Below are 17,669 nucleotides of genomic sequence, written 5' to 3'. Positions count from 1 at the left end.
CCGGGTGGACGTACCGCTGAATTGCTCAACACGTGGGGCGTGAGGTCTCCACAGTACATCGATGTTGTCGCCAGTGGTTGGCGGAAGGTGCACGTGCCCGTCGACCTGGGACCGGACCGCAGCGACGCACGGATGCACGCCAAGACCGTAGGATCCTACGCAGTGCAGTAGGGGACCGCACCGCCACTTCCCAGCAAATTAGGGACACTGTTGCTCCTGGGGTATCGGCGAGGACCATTCGCAACCGTCTCCAGGAAGCTGGGCTACGGTCCCGCACACCGTTAGGCCGTCTTCCGCTCACGCCCCAACATCGTGCAGCCCGCCTCCAGTGGTGTCGCGACAGGCGTGAATGGAGGGACGAATGGAGACGTGTCGTCTTCAGCGATGAGAGTCGCTTCTGCCTTGGTGCCAATGATGGTCGTATGCGTGTTTGGCGCCGTGCAGGTGAGCGCCACAATCAGGACTGCATACGACCGAGGCACACAGGGCCAACACCCGGCATCATGGTGTGGGGAGCGATCTCCTACACTGGCCGTACACCACTGGTGATCGTCGAGGGGACACTGAATAGTGCACGGTACATCCAAACCGTCATCGAACCCATCGTTCTACCATTCCTAGACCGGCAAGGGAACTTGCTGTTCCAACAGGACAATGCACGTCCGCATGTATCCCGTGCCACCCAACGTGCTCTAGAAGGTGTAAGTCAACTACCCTGGCCAGCAAGATCTCCGGATCTGTCCCCCATTGAGCATGTTTGGGACTGGATGAAGCGTCGTCTCACGCGGTCTGCACGTCCAGCACGAACGCTGGTCCAACTGAGGCGCCAGGTGGAAATGGCATGGCAAGCCGTTCCACAGGACTACATCCAGCATCTCTACGATCGTCTCCATGGGAGAATAGCAGCCTGCATTGCTGCGAAAGGTGGATATACACTGTACTAGTGCCGACATTGTGCATGCTCTGTTGCCTGTGTCTATGTGCCTGTGGTTCTGTCAGTGTGATCATGTGATGTATCTGACCCCAGGAATGTGTCAATCAAGTTTCCCCTTCCTGGGACAATGAATTCACGGTGTTCTTATTTCAATTTCCAGGAGTGTAGCTTACCCGCACTCCTATTTTTGTTATTCATTATTAAACCTGCTCCTGCATTACACCTATTTGATTTTGTATTTATAATCCTGTATACACTGACCAGAAGTCTTGTTCCTCCTGCCACCGAGATAACTGTAATTTTATCTTTGGACGAGATAACGTGAGATCACGTCACCCGCACTGTTCGATACACCTTGATATGTCTACACCCACAACAGTACTCTATAAGCCACCTTGCAGTGTGTGGTGGAGAGTGCCCTATGCACCGCCTTGCCCCCCCCCCCCTCCCCCACCCACATCCTGTTTCAGCTGCAAATAGTTCACGGGAAGATTGATTGCTGTGTGCGCTCGAATCTCTCTAATTTATTTTATGTTTCCTGTCTTTTCACATAATGTATTTGTCGACTCTTCTGGGAATACACGCTCTCGGAATATTAACAGTAAACCAAACTGTGATGCTGAATGTCTCTCCTGCAGCATCTGCCACTGCAACTGACCATCTCTGTGACACTTTCGAGCTCATGAACAGTGCCTGTAACAAAATGTTCTGCTGTTCTCTGGATCTTCGACATTTCCTCAATCAATCCTATCTCGTGCAGATCTCATACTGGTGAGCAATATGCAAGTACTGGTCAAATGAGGTTTTTGTACGCTACCTGCTTCATTGATGGACTGTATTTCCAGAAAATTCTTTCAGTGAATCTCTGTCTGGCATCTACCTTTCCTGTAATTAGTTTTATGCGGTTGTTATACTTCAAATCACTCCATACGCATACTCCCTGAGATGGGATGGCAATTTTTGAAATATATGCTATAAAATTGTTGTAACTTCTGAACAGTTTGCATTACGACATTCAAACTGCGCTGGCCACGGGGCACGATACGAGTTAGTATGCGCTGTATAGTTTGGTTTAGCGAAGAAGCCCACTTTCATTCGAACGTGTTCGTTAATAAGCACAACCGGTGCATTTGGGGGACTGAGAATCTGCATTTCATGATCGAGAAGTCTCTTCACCCTCAACGGTGCCTGTGTGGTGCGCGATGTCCAGTCACAGAATAACTGGTGCGATATTCCTTGATGGCACAGTGACTACCAAACGGTACATGAAGGTTTTGGAAGATGATTTCATCCCCACTATACAAAGTGACCCCGATTTTGACAAGATGTGGTTTGTGCAAGAGAGAGTGTTTGATGTACTTTGGAGACTGCATTCTGGCTCTGGGATACCCAGAGACCACTGGAACGGGCCTCGATTGGCCGCCACATTCTCCGGATCTGAACACATGCGACTCCTTTTTGTGGGACTATATTAAAGGTAAGGTGTACAGCAATAACCCCAAAACCACTGCCGAGCTGAAAACAGCCATTCAGGTCATTGACAGAATCAATGTTCTGACACTTCAGCGGGTTGTGCAGAATTTCGCTATTCGTCTATGCCACATCGTTGCCAATGGTGGGAGGCATATCGAACACGTCATAACCTAAGTCCGAATACCTGTAGTGACATTTACATGTTGTATAAAGTATGTGCATGCTGTAGTTCGTAATTAATTTAATTTTTTTTCATATAGTTTAATAATTGTCCCCCTGTATTTTAAAGAAGTAACTGCCTCCACTGATTGTTCTGCTATAATGTAATTGTACAATAATGTGTCTGTCTGTCTACTTATACACAGTATGTTACATTTGTACAACTAGCCTTGGTCCTTTGCAGGTCTTCATACAGTTTGGTACGACTTTTTAGCAATGCTGTTTCTTTGTTTACAGTAGCCTCATGTAGGGGAGAGTGGGGCACATTGAACCATAAAAAATATTTCCCCGTGTTACTCATCCAATAATTTTATTACAGAGTAGTGATCTGCAGATGTTACAGTTTAATCCTTCAAGTATCAAATGGCCTTATATGATTGTATTGTCATTAATTGCTTTTTAGCTACACGCCTTTGAAGAAAATTTGGTAAATGGTTCATTGTGCCCCACATGTGGGGAACAATGAACCACTTTAAACAGGTTCATTGAAAGAACCTATTTAGCATACAAAGTAAGTGTAAATGTACTTTAAACATAATGTTTACATATATTCCACGTGTGAATCATATAATTAAATCTGTAGGCACACAATCATGCAGTGTGCAATTTGCAAGGGGGGATGGGGGGGATTCCCCCCCCCCCCCCTGCATCATACCATCCCCTCCTCTGGTTTTAGTTTATGCATCCCAACCTGGGATGTGTATTTCCCACACACTGGAGTAAAACTTTACATATAATTTAAATTTGTGGAGCTGAATACTGAAAGTTTTTAATAAGTCTTACTATTAATATGTTTCAGTTTTCTATCATCAGAATAAGTACAGCTTTTCACAAACGTGCCTGTACTTTTTGAATTCCCCTCGCATACCTGTATGTAGATGATTTTGTAAATAAGCTTTACCTATAATGTACTTTTAAAGATATAACAAGGGATGGCTTTTCTGATAGTGCATACACGTGAATAGTGAGTTTCGGCATTAACACCTATTTATAAATAGCTGTTTAACCACGGTCCAAGCTAGTAACATATATAATTATACTAACCCCCTGAGACATCCCCCCTCTGGTAAAAGCACAAATCGTACCGTGCAGTCATGTAAATTATTTTGGAATTACCAAACGTCAATGGACTCGAAGCTGATTCCAGATTTTAAATATGATTTTTGTCTCTATCTCACACCATCAGTAGCAGGTCATAGGAGCATGTAAAGTATGTTGCTAGCTGGAACAAAATCTCCATCCTTTACGTGAGGAAAATAAAACTTCCCTCCCATTTTTTCACTTGTTCTCAAAAATGATACCTGATATTCTCCTGCGTCATCCTTCGGTTTCAAAATCTTCCCCACATAGTAAACCGGTGTTTTGTTTTCCAATTCAAATTTGGTCAAAAGAAAATCATCTGTTTCTGGTAATTTGTCCAAGTCTTCAAAGTTGTACTCAGATTCACCAGACACATCCACAAGCCTTAAATACCTACACATATACTTTTACCCTTGATAAGGAAATAAAGTACAGAGTTGGTGAAGAGTTCTTCGCCAGATCATGATGAGTATGTCACTCGTCGAAACGTCGCAGTTTGAAGACACCGCCACCCGGCCGGAAGCCCGAGAACTCTTCGCCAACTGTATACGCTGGGAAAGCATACATTCACAAAGTACAGAGTGCTCGTATTGCACAATTAAAAGAGTCCTGGGGCACAATGGACCACCCTGGGGCACAATGGACCACGGCTCATTTTGCCCCGGGAGAGCTCGGTTCAATGTGGCCCAACAGTACATATTTCAAACAAAGCTCATGTGAGGTTATGTATGAACATTGTTAATATTTGAAAATCTATATAATTAAAATACAGTATTGATACTGTTACAATGACTTACTTTCTCTAAAATTTGGTGACAAAGTATTGAACACAATTCAAAAATTACTTCACTGTCGCAAAACTAACATATCACCAGTACAACACTAATGGTGGGAACTAGATCCTGCAGAAAACAAATGGCAGTCGGTAGAGCAGTACTGACAACATATGGCCAGATGAAAAAATAATTTACCACGTTACACTGAAATTATGCTACCTGATTCATTGTGCCCCGTGGTTCAGAGTGCCCCACTCTCCCCTATGAAAAGCCTCAAAGAACTTCTGATAATGTGTACTATGTGATTTACGTACAAGATCATTCTTATTAATGTTTAAAAAGCCCCAAAGCGAAGTGGATGACACTGAGCCAAGTTATTTAAAATAAGACTCGTGGGGCCGCAAATGTCGGGAAATACCCCAAAAGCAGATGACAAATGTTGCAGAGTGACAACCGTATGATGTACCTCGCTGTACGTGGAGTGATCGGGCTTGTTGATCCTACCCTCACTGTTAGGTGGCAGTGCTAACCAACGCTCCAGTAGACAATAATATTATCTTGGAACTTTTCCATTTGGTCCGTGTTTGCATAGAAAAACAGTAATATCAGAAATTGAGTCTGCCTTGATGCGAAACACCTTGTTATTCGTTTATTGCTTTATTATTCCAAACTAGTTTTAATATCACCATCATCAGTGTTTTTTTTATCTAAAACATGCAGAAAATGGCATGGTTGTACAAATATGGTAAAAAATTATTACATTTTTACAAACAGCGCCAATAATTGCTTAAAACATGCTGTAACATACAATAAACAAGGTAGTATGAAAGTATCAATAGAAAACTATATTTCAAAAGACGAATTGTAAAAATGTAATAATGTTTTACTGTGTTTGTACACAACCATGCCATTCTCTGCATGTTTTAGATTAAAAAACCCCACTGATGATGGTGATGTTTGTCGCCGAAACTAGTTTGGGATAATAAAGCAATAAACGAATAACAAGGTGTTTTGCATCAAGGCGGACTCAATTTCTGATATTACTGCTCCAGTAAGCAACTCTGTTCTCAAACACCTTGTATCAATGTGGTCTGAGGTAGAAGTGGCAATGTTATTGTTCTCACTGTAACCAAGTAGAAGCAGTCCTTATTGTGTGTTTTTTTCCTTTTGTCTCTTCTTTTCTTGTATAAAGACTTTATGCAATAAAGAAGAGGTAGGCTATTTACTGGTAAAAAATGCGATTTGAAAGCTTATATTTATTTACTGCTCACACAGTATGGTTAGGTTTGATTGTCCTGTACTTTACAATTAACCAGTCAAGACAGCAAGCCTGGCAAGCAAAATAATGAATATTTCGTCAATGTAAATACACGATTGTCTAAAGCAATGCAAAGAAATACTGCCTGCCAGTTGCAAGACTCGAACCTTAGTACCGTGCACTAAAATCGTGTGTAGGGTTCAAGCGTGTAGGCCCGGGGCCACACCGACGTGAATATTTTGACTCGGGTCGGGACTGTCAGATGTGACAGACAATAGGCTCCACTGCTGCATGTGTGGCAAGGTAGGTCACCTGGTGATGGCACACTTTCAACATTCGTCATCCACTTTTGGGGTTATTTCCCGACATTTGCAGCCCCGTGTGCCTTATATTAAATTACTTGTCTCAGCATCATGTACTTCGCTTCAGAGTTTTTTAAACATTAATAAGAATCGCTGTGTATATTGTGAAATTTAATGGACTTACAACAGTCCCTTCGGATACACCTGGAGTGTTTTACGTCTGAAGACACCGCTAGAAACTCTTCTATCCAATCACACTTTTGGTCCGATATTCCGTACGCTTACATTTTGTTCATTTGAGAACAATGCAGAACTGTACCTGATGGCTTTTGAAAGCCATAGAACAGTAACTACTGCTTTTCAGTCCTCACGGGTTAACAGAGAGAGCTGTATTTCACACAACCACCGTTCTTGGACCCTGCGTCGATTACTACAGTCGAGCTCCTTGGCGTCCAGAAAAGTCATAAAAGGTGAGTGTAAAGTGTCTACCAAAATTCTACGGCTGACCGATGTCAGAAATACGGGCCTGTAGTTTGTGCATCAGTTTGACGACCCTTCTCGGAAATGGGAATGACCCGTGCTTTTTTCCAATTGTCGGGAACACTTTGTTCCACCAAAGACCTATGGTACACTTCTGCTAGAACAAGGTGTTTGTTTGCTGCTGTAGCAACCTCATTCTCCAGATCTCTCACCCACTGAAAACCTCTCGTCTAATTTTGCAGAGAGACTGGGCTGTCAGCACTCGCCACGCAGTACGACTGCTGCACAGAATTACACACCCTTACCTGTCATGCGAACTCTGTCCGCCTCTATACCCAGCCAGGTATGTGCGCTGTTATCACCAGATGGCAGCTCTGTGATCAAAATTTCACACCCTGTACACCCTAAAACTGCCTCCAAGTTTTTAACACAGTATTCTTCCTACCAAACAATACGTGTATGATAAGTTAAATTTCGCTACTTGCTATGTTCCCAGTTGCTGTATTTCTGATGGTCAGCTGTGTACCAATACATGTATTAAATACCAACATTCAGAAAAAAAGAAATTTTCGAAACATGTTTTGGACAGCTTTTTTTTTTTTTTTTAATTTTATTTACACCTCAAGTTCCGTAGGATCAAATTGAGGAGCAAACCTCCAAGGTCATGGAATGTGTCAGTAGATGAAATTACAACAAAAAAGTAATAACAGATAAAAATAAAATGTTTACGAACCTGAAAAAAGTCAAGCCACAAGTTTAAGTAAACGTAATCCACAATTCGACAAGAATCAGCTTCATTTTTCAAGGAACTCCTTGACAGAATAGAAGGAATGACCCTTGAGGAAACGACGTCGTGCAAGACAGACAATACATAAGACAATAGAAGATGTAGAAATGACAACATCTGCCGCTGGCAAGAAGAAGAACTCAATTAAATCTGTTGCTGCACACGCTCTGCTAGATGGACCCGCTGTATTTTGTGGATGCAGACTTAACTTCATAATTGATTTGAATGACACATTTTCACTTGGTAATGGCTGGTTAACGGTAGCCATTGTACGAGGTGGTACAGGTGTATCAAATGTCTCTGGACTGGAAAGCTTCGTCGACAGAGACATCATAGCCTATAAAACATATCACGTCACTGAAAACGCAAATAAAGACTTTGGCAAATCATCATATATGTCACCCTCTCCCTTCTTCCTTGCACGACGTCGTTGTCTTCTGTAACGCATCTTGGCAGCGTTCAATGCAGTTGCCTGTGCGACAGCAGCAGCGCGAACGAGCCGCTGCGCGGCAATCGCTCGCTTACGTTAAGAGCGCGTCAGCCCGCGCTCTGTAGAAACTCGTCCCCACGGTTATCTGCTCCATGTTAAACCGCTGTACAAACTCCGCGGCACGGCCATAGTAATTTTAAGGGCCGTGCGCTCGCTGCCAAGATAACGTCGCGCCGCCTCATCGGCGGGTTCAAAGGTCAACTGCTCGGAGAGCTGCCGCAACTTGCTGTTGCTAATTCTATGCGCTGCAGGGGGGGCCCAGCCCCCCCTGACCCCCCCGCCAAAAAGAAACACACAACCTAACCTAGGTTACAGGGCTACGCTACAGATCACTTTATTTGTGGAAATACAGTGTACAATCTCCAACGAATTTAACATACTCACCAACTCCTTTTCCTTTACACCAAATAAATACACTTTCATTTACATTAATCTTACGTCTATTACGAGTAGAAAGGAAGAAGGGCGAGGGTGACATATATGATGATTTGCCAAAGTCTTTATTTGCGTTTTCAGTGACGTGATATGTTTTATAGGCTATGATGTCTCTGTCGACGAAGCTTTACAGTCCAGAGACGTTTGATACACCTGTACCACCTCGTACAATGGCTACCGTTAACCAGCCATTACCATGTGAAAATGTGTCATTCAAATAGATTTGTTGAATATTACTGGCACTTTTGGTACCGTTCCAGCGCCAGGTACGAGTAAGAAGGTATCGAACCTCAAGAAGATTGCGAGTATATCTATATTGTCAGGTCCTAAATATTTTTTAGGTCTGAAATTGAATTTCTCTATTGCAAAATCATCCGAATCAAGTAGTATAGGTAATGGTTGGATTACTTTTGCTGCTGTTGTTTGTCATGATGCTTCTAGGACTGGATTGGAAAGTTTTACATCTCGTGAATTTTTGGCATTTCGTACTGTACATTTGTCCGAAATTATTGTCGTGCAAGACAGACAATATATAAGACAATAGAAGATGTAGAAATGACAACATCTGCCGCTGACAAGAAGAAGAACTCAATTAAATCTGTTGCTGCACACGCTCTGCTAGATGGACCCGCTGTATTTTGTGGATGCAGACTTAACTTCAGCATTGATTTGAATGACACATTTTCACATGGTAATGGCTGGTTAACGGTAGCCATTGTACGAGGTGGTACAGGTGTATCAAACGTCTCTGGACTGGAAAGCTTCGTCGACAGAGACATCATAGCCTATAACCTAGGTTAGGTTGTGTGTTTTTTTTTGGCGGGGGGGTCAGGGGGGGCGCAGCCCCCCCCCTGCAGCGCATAGAGTTAGCAACAGCAAGTTGCGGCAGCTCTCCGAGCAGTTGACCTTTGAACCCGCCGATGAGGCGGCGCGACGTTATCTTGGCAGCAAGCACACGGCCCTTAAAATTACTAGGGCTGTGCCGCGGAGTTTGTACAGCGGTTTAACATGGAGCAGATAACCGTGGGGACGAGTTTCTGCAGAGCGCGGGCTGACACGATCTTACGTAAGCGAGCGATTGCCGCGCAGCAGCTCGTTCGCGCTGCTGCTGTCGCACAGGCAACTGCATTGAACGCTGCCAAGATGCGTTACAGAAGACAACGACGTCGTGCAAGACAGACAATATATAAGACAATAGAAGATGTAGAAATGACAACATCTGCCGCTGACAAGAAGAAGAACTCAATTAAATCTGTTGCTGCACACGCTCTGCTAGATGGACCCGCTGTATTTTGTGGACGCAGACTTAACTTCAGCATTGATTTGAATGACACATTTGCACATGGTAATGGCTGGTTAATGGTAGCCATTGTACGAGGTGGTACAGGTGTATCAAACGCCTCTGGACTGGAAAGCTTCGTCGACAGAGACATCACAGCCTATAAAACATATCACGTCACTGAAAACGCAAATAAAGACTTTGGCTAATCATCATATATGTCACCCTCTCCCTTCTTCCTTTCTACTCGTAATACAGCGAGGTACATCATATGGTTGTCACTCTGCAACATTTGTCATCTGCTTTTGGGGTATTTCCCGACATTTGCGGCCCCACCAGTCTTATTTTAAATAACTTGGCTCAGTGTCATCCACTTCGCTTTGGGGCTTTTTAAACATTAATAAGAATGATCTTGTACGTAAATCACATAGTACACATTATCAGAAGTTCTTTGAGGCTTTTCATAGGGGAGAGTGGGGCACTCTGAACCACGGGGCACAATGAATCAGGTAGCATAATTTCAGTATAACGTGGTAAATTATTTTTTCATCTGGCCATATGTTGTCAGTACTGCTCTACCGACTGCCATTTGTTTTCTGCAGGATCTAGTTCCCACCATTAGTGTTGTACTGGTGATATGTTAGTTTTGCGACAGTGAAGTAATTTTTGAATTGTGTTTGCTATCTATCTGAACACCTAGAAATTAGAGTTACCCGTAATACTAGAGGGCATATCATTTATGTAAATAAGTAACAGGAGTGGCCCCAACACTGATCCCTGGGGCACCCCCACTTGACTGTACCCAACTCAGATCCCACATCACAGACATTCTCAACACTGTGAATAATGAAATTTTGCTGTCTGTTGCTAAAGTTAAGACTTGAACCAATTGTGAGCTACTCCACATATTCTGTAATGGTCAAACTTCTGGAGCAATACTTTCTGATCAACACAATCAAACGCCTTAGTTAAACCAAAAAACATGTCTAGCGTTAGAAACTTTTTGTTTAACCCTTCCAGTACCTCACAGTGAAAAGAGTGGGATTGTTACAAATAAACAGTTTCTGCATCAGTCACTTCTTTATTTTGTCTTTATGACTGTGCACACTATCGTCTTCAGATGGAGAATTGTTTATTTACATGGCTTATGTCGGTGATGAGTGCAGACCAATGGCAGCGTAGGATAGTTTGCATCTTTTGGTAATGAAAAAATTTATTATTTAGAAAAAGCACTTTACAGGTTAAAAAACATAAATTTCTGACAGTGAATTGAAATTACAGGCACGGTAGAGTCATTAAAAGTCTGCATATGTTGCCAGATGTATGTCCTCTCCACTGCACATTACATTTACACTGTCACTTCAAAGATGTTGTACATGTTACAGATATGTTTCTTTACATTAGATATATAGATAAAAGATTAAATGAAATGGTTCAAATGGCTCTGAGCACTATGGGACTTCACATCTGAGATCATCAGCCCCCTAGAACTTAGAACTACTTAAACCTAACTAGCCTAAGGACATCACTCACATCCACGCCCGAGGCCGGATTCGAACCTCCGACCGTAGCGGTCACGCGGTTCCAGACTGAAGCGCCTAGAACCGCTGGGCCACTCCGGCCGGCAAGATTAAGGGTGATTTCTACATAAATATGTTTTTCTTTGTTTAAAAAAATATGAATGGCCTGCACCAGAAAATAACTGAACTGTGCACACGTCAATATTCTGGCGCAGTCCATTCATATTTGTTCAAAAAAGAAAAACATACGAGGTGCATTCAAGTTCTAAGGCCTCCGATTTTTTTTCTCTGGACTGGAAAGAGATAGATACATGCGCATTGTTTTAAAATGAGGCCGCGTTCATTGTCAATACGTCCCAGAGATGGCAGCACCATATGGCAGATGGAATTTTACCGCCAGCGGCGAGAATGAGAACTGTTTTAAATACTTAAAATGGCGACGTTTTCCTTACTTGAACAGCATGCAATCATTCGTTTCCTGAATTTGCGTGGTGTGAAACCAATTGAAATTCATCGACAGTTGAAGGAGACATGTGGTGACAGAGTTACGGATGTGTCGAAAGTGCGTTCGTGGGTGCGACAGTTTAATGAAGGCAGAACATCGTGTGACAACAAATCGAAACAACCTCGGGCTCGCACAAGCCGGTCTGACGACACGATTGAGAAAGTGGAGAGAATTGTTTCGGGGGATCGCCGAATGACTGTTGAACAGATCGCCTCCAGAGTTGGCATTTCTGTGGGTTCTGTGCACACAATCCTGCACGACGACCTGAAAATCCGAAAAGTGTCATCCAGGTGGGTGCCACGAATGCTGACAGACGACCACACGGCTGCCCGTGTGGCACGTTGCCAATCAATGTTGACGCGCAATGACAGCATGAATGGGACTTTCTTTTCGTCGGTTGTGACAATGGATGAGACGTGGATGCCATTTTTCAATCCAGAAACAAAGCGCCAGTCAGCTCAATGGAAGCACACAGATTCACCGCCACCAAAAAAATTTCGGGTAACCGCCAGTGCTGAAAAAATGATGGTGTCCACGTTCTGGGACAGCGAGGGCGTAATCCTTACCCATTGCATTCCAAAGGGCACTACGGTAAACAGGTGCATCCTACGAAAATGTTTTGAAGAACAAATTCCTTCCTGCACTGCAACAAAAACGTCCGGGAAGGGCTGTGCGTGTGCTGTTTCACCGAGACAACGCACCTGCACATCGAGCTAACGTTACGCAACAGTTTCTTCGTGATAACAACTTTGAAGTGATTCCTCATGCTCCCTACTCACCTGACCTGGCTCCTAGTGACTTTTGGCTTTTTCCAACAATGAAAGACACTCTCCGTGGCCGCACATTCACCAGCCGTGCTGCTATTGCCTCAGCGATTTTCCAGTGGTCAAAACAGACTCCTAAAGAAGCCTTCGCCGCTGCCACGGAATCACGGTGTCAGCGTTGTGGAAAATGTGTACGTCTGCAGGGCGATTACGTCGAGAAGTAACGCCAGTTTCATCAATTTCGGGTGAGTAGTTAATTAGAAAAAAAATCGGAGGCCTTAGAACTTGAATGCACCTCGTACTTGTGTAGAAACCATTTAATCTTTTATCTCTGCAGCCAATGTAAACAAACATATCTGCAACATCTACAGCACCTCTGAAGTGACAGTGTCAAAGTAACGTGTAGTGAGGAGGAAGTACATCTGGCAACAGTATGCAGACTAAACAACTCTACTGTGCCTGTAAGTACAGTTCACTATCAGAAACTAATGTTTTTTAATCTCTAAAGTGCCTATTCTAAATAAACAACATTTATCTTTAGCAAAACATCTACACTGCCCCTGGTCTGCTACTGTGAAAAAACACCTGTACTCTTCGCCAACACCAGCGTGTAAATAAAACAATCCTCCACCTGAAGATGACTGTGTGAACTGTCGGAACATGTACGGGAAAAGTAAACGAGTAACACACAGAAAATGTTTTATTTGTACACGGTTATTACAAATGATTGAAGCGATTTCACAGCTCTACAATAACTTTATTATTTGAGATATTTTCACAATGCTTTGCACACACATACAAAAACTCAAAAAGTTTTTTTAGGCATTCACAAATGTTCGATATGTGCCCCTTTAGTGATTCGGCAGACATCGAGCCGATATTCGAGTTCCTCCCACACTTGGTGCAGAACGTTCCCATCAATGAGTTCGAAAGCATCGTTGACGCGAGCTCGCAGTTCTGGCACGTTTCTTGGTAGAGGAGGTTTAAACACTGAATCTTTCATATAACCCCACAGAAAGAAATCGCACGGGGTTAAGTCGGGAGAGCGTGGAGGCCGTGACACGAATTGCTGATCGTGATCTCCACCACGACCGATCCATCGGTTTTCCAATCTCCTGTTTAAGAAATGCCGAACATCGTGATGGAAGTGCGGTGGAGCACCACCCTGTTGAAAGATGAAGTCGGCGCTGTCGGTCTCCAGTTGTGGCATGAGCCAATTTTCCAGCATGTCCAGATACACGTGTCCTGTTTTTCGCAGAAGAAAAAGGGGCCGTAAACTTTAAACCGTGAGATTGCCCAAAACACGTTAACTTTTGGTGAATAGCGAATTTGCTGCAAGAATGCGTGAGGATTCTCTACCGCCCAGATTCGCACGTTGTGTCTGTTCACTTCACCATTAAGAAAAAATGTTGCTTCATCACTGAAAACAAGTTTCGCACTGAACGCATCCTCTTCCGTGAGCTGTTGCAACCGCGCCGAAAATTCAAAGCATTTGACTTTGTCATCGGGTGTCAGGGCTTGTAGAAATTGTAAACGGTAAGGCTTCTGCTATAGCCTTTTCCGTAAGATTTTCCAAACCGTCGGCTGTGGTACGTTTAGCTCCCTGCTTGCTTTAATCGTCGACTTCCGCGGGCTACGCGTGAAACTTGCCCGCACCCGTTCAACCGTTTCTTCGCTCACTGCAGGCCGACCCGTCGATTTCCCCTTACAGAGGCATCCAGAAGCTTTAAACTGCACATACCACCGCCGAATGGAGTTAGCAGTTGGTGGATCTTTGTTCAACTTCGTCCTGAAGTGTCATTGCACTGTTATGACTGACTGATGTGAGTGCATTTCAAGCACGACATACGCTTTCTCGGCTCCTGTCGCCATTTTGTCTCACTGCGCTCATGAGCGCTCTGGCGGCAGAAACCTGAAGTGCGGCTTCAGCCAAACAAAACTTTATGAGTATTTCTACGTATCTGTAGTGTGTCGTGACCATATGTCAATGAATGGAGCTACAGTGAATTTATGAAATCGCTTCAATCATTTGTAATAGCCCTGTATTTATCAACAGTTGCAGCCCTCAGAATGGCAACCATCACGGAGGAAATATTCACATGCCGTGGGCTTACTCACCCGTCATTCTCGAGGTTCACACCGGGCACAAAGACATCTTGGCTGAAGTTCCACTGGCAGTGGTGGAAGCAGACCATGAGGTCGTGCACGTGCTGCAGCTCCTTGTCGAACTTGACGCACCGGTCGATGTGAGCCACCTGCACTGGCGGCTCGTTCTGCCCGTGGCTCTCCACCACCACAAATGCTGCAACACCGAGACCGGCACATTGAAATTCATTTACACGCCTTGCTGTACAATTTTCACACGGTCCGTTTGCTTCAATGCTGTTGCCCCTGTGAAATACCTATCACCATTCGACAGCTTCAACACCACAGTAGATATGTTCAGCATCTTGGCTGCACCTGTGTGTGACACTAAATCTTTCTCCATCTCCTCCTGCATTTCAGCTGTACAAATTTGGAACAAACTACCCTGACACAGTGCCCCACTGAAGGCTGTTAACAAAGGTACAAGAATATGGAATAAGTTCACAGATATGCAAGTGGCTTGACGACCTCTTAAACAACAGACTTGTGTTGCCTCGACAGCAAGGATATCATTAGGAGTGCCCCAGCAAGCATGACAGGACTGCTGTTGTTTTCTACACTACTGGCCATTAAAATTGCTACACCACAAAGATGACTTGCTACAGATGTGAAATTTAACCAACAGGAAGATGATGCTGTGATATGCAAATGATTAGCTTTTCAGAGCATTCACACAAGATTGGCGCCAGTGGCGACACCTACAACGTGCTGACACAAGGAAAGCTTCCAACCGATTTCTCATACACAAACAGCAGTTGACCGGCGTTGCCTGGTGAAATGTTGTTGTGATGCACTGTGTAAGGAGGAGAAATGTGTACCGTCACGTTTCCGACTTTGATAAAGATCGGATTGTAACCTATCACGCTTGCGGTTTATTGTATCGCGACACTGCTGCTCGCGTCGGTCGAGATCCAATGACTGTTACCAGAATATGGAATCGGTGGGTTCAGGAGGGTAATACGGAACGCCGTGCTGGATCCCGACGGCCTCGTATCACTAGCAGTTGAGATGACAGGCATCTCATCCGCACGGCTGTAACGGATCGTGCAGCCACGTCTCGATCCCTGAGTCAACAGATGGGGACGTTTGCAAGACGACAACCATCTGCACCAACAGTTCGACGACGTTTGCAGCAGCACGGACTATCAGCTCGGAGACCGTTTCTGCGCTTACCCTCGACGCTGCATCACAGACAGGAGCGCCTGCGATGGTGTACTCGATGACGAACCTGGGTGCAAAACAGTTTTTCGGATGAATCCAGGTTGTGTTTACAGCATCACGATGGTCGCATCCGTGTTTGGCGACATCACGGTGAACGCACATTGGAAGCGTGCATTCATCATCGCCACGCTGGTGTATCACCCGGCGCGATGGTATGGGGTGCCATTGGTTACACGTCTCTGTCACCTCTTGTTCGCACTGACGGCACTTTGAACAGTGCATGTTACATCTGAGATGTGTGACATCCCTTGGTTCTCCCTTCATTCGATCCCTGCGAAACCCTATATTTCAGCAGGATAATGCACGATCGCATGTTGCAGGTCCTGTACGGGCCTTTCTGGGTACAGAAAATGTTCGACTGCTGCCCTGGCCAGCACATTCTTTAGATCTCTCACCAATTGAAAATGTCTGGTCAACGGTGGCCGAGCAACTGGCTCGTCACAATACGCCAGTCACTACTCTTGACGAACTGTGGTATCGTGTTGAAGCTGCATGGGCAGCTGTACCTGTACACGCCATCCGAGCTCTGTTTGACTCAATGCCCAGGCGTATCAGGGCCATTATTACGGCCAGAGGTGGTTGTTCTGGGTACTGATTTCTCGGGATCTATGCACCCAAATTGCGTGAAAATGTAATCACATGTCAGTTCTAGTGTAATATATTTGTCCAATGAATACCCGGTTATCATCTGCATTTCTTCTTGGTGTAGCAATTTTAATGGCCAGTAGTGTATATACATAAATGATTTGGCAGACGGGGTGGCCAGCAGTCTATGGTTGTTTGCTGATGATGCCATGGTGTGTGGTAAGATGTCAAAGTTGAGTGACTATGAAGATACAAGGCGACTTAAGACAAAATTTCCAGTTGGTTTGATGAATGGCAGATAGCCAAAAATGTGGAAAAAATGTAAGTTAATACAGATGAGTAGGAAGATCAAACCTGTAATGTTTGAATACAGTATTACTAGCATCCTGCTTGATACAGTCAAATCATTTAAATATCTGGGTGGAATGTTGCAATACGAAATAAGGGGAACGTGCATTAAGAACTGCGGTAACGAAGATGAATGGTCAACTTTGGTTTATTGAGAGAATTTTAGGAAGGAGTGGTTCACCTGTAAAGGAGACCGCATACAGGACACTGGTGCAACCTATTGTTGAGTACTGCTAGAGAGTTCGGTATCTGTATCAGGTCGGATTGGAGGAAGACACTGAAGCAATTTAGAGGTGGGCTGCTAGATTTGCTACCGGTAGGTTCCAACAGTACACGAGTGTTACAGAAGTGCTTCGGGAAATCAAATGGGAATCCCTGGAGGGAATGCAATGTTCTTTTCAAGAACAACTACTGAGAAAATTTAGAGAACTGACATTCGAAGCTGACTGCCGAACGATTCTACTGCTGCCAACATATATTGCGTATAAGGACCGTGAAGATAAAATGTGAGAAATTAGGACTCATATAGAGGCTTATAGACAGTCATTTTTCCCTCACTCTATTTTTGAGTGGAACAGGAAAGGAAATGACAAGTACTGACATGGGGTTCTCTCTGCAACACGCTGTATGGTGGCTAGTGAAGTATCTGTGTAGCTGTAGATGTAACCTGAGTCTCATCTAAACACCAGAGGAGAATAAAGCTTTGTTTGCTATCAACATATCTTCATTCTCACCATCTCCCAAATGTGAAATGAAAAAACACCTGCAGGCGTATTTTTTCCTCTTAATTTTGTAATGCAATCTGTTTCGGTATCCATTACACAACCTTCAGGGCCCTTGACCACTGTAAACTGGGAGGAACGTAATCTCGTGTGCAGTCATCACAAGAGCCAATGTTAACTAACCCATGTCTGTCTATCTCTGGTTAACACTATGCCTTCACTGAGCTGTCAGTCGAAGAAAGAAGGCGTAGTGTTGGGTAAACCAGATATCTACAGGCACCTGTCATTTAATATTGGCTCCTGTTATGACTGGACATAAGATTACATCCCCCCCCCCCCCCACCTA

At 44.2% G+C, this 17,669-nt stretch overlaps 1 protein-coding gene across 1 annotated transcript in view; it reads right to left on the bottom strand.

Moving 5' to 3' along the window:
• The window catches only part of LOC126213176 (uncharacterized), a 207,369-nt gene that overhangs the window by 117,554 nt on the left and 72,146 nt on the right, over positions 1-17,669 (bottom strand). The window contains exon 3 of the mRNA XM_049940804.1: positions 14,421-14,604. Within this exon, the coding sequence (XP_049796761.1) occupies positions 14,421-14,604 (184 nt within the window). The remainder of the gene's footprint in view (positions 1-14,420; positions 14,605-17,669) is intronic.

Source organism: Schistocerca nitens, chromosome 11, assembly GCF_023898315.1.
Source record: "Schistocerca nitens isolate TAMUIC-IGC-003100 chromosome 11, iqSchNite1.1, whole genome shotgun sequence".
NCBI lineage: Eukaryota > Metazoa > Arthropoda > Insecta > Orthoptera > Acrididae > Schistocerca > Schistocerca nitens.
This window is presented reverse-complemented; position numbering and strand designations above follow the sequence as displayed.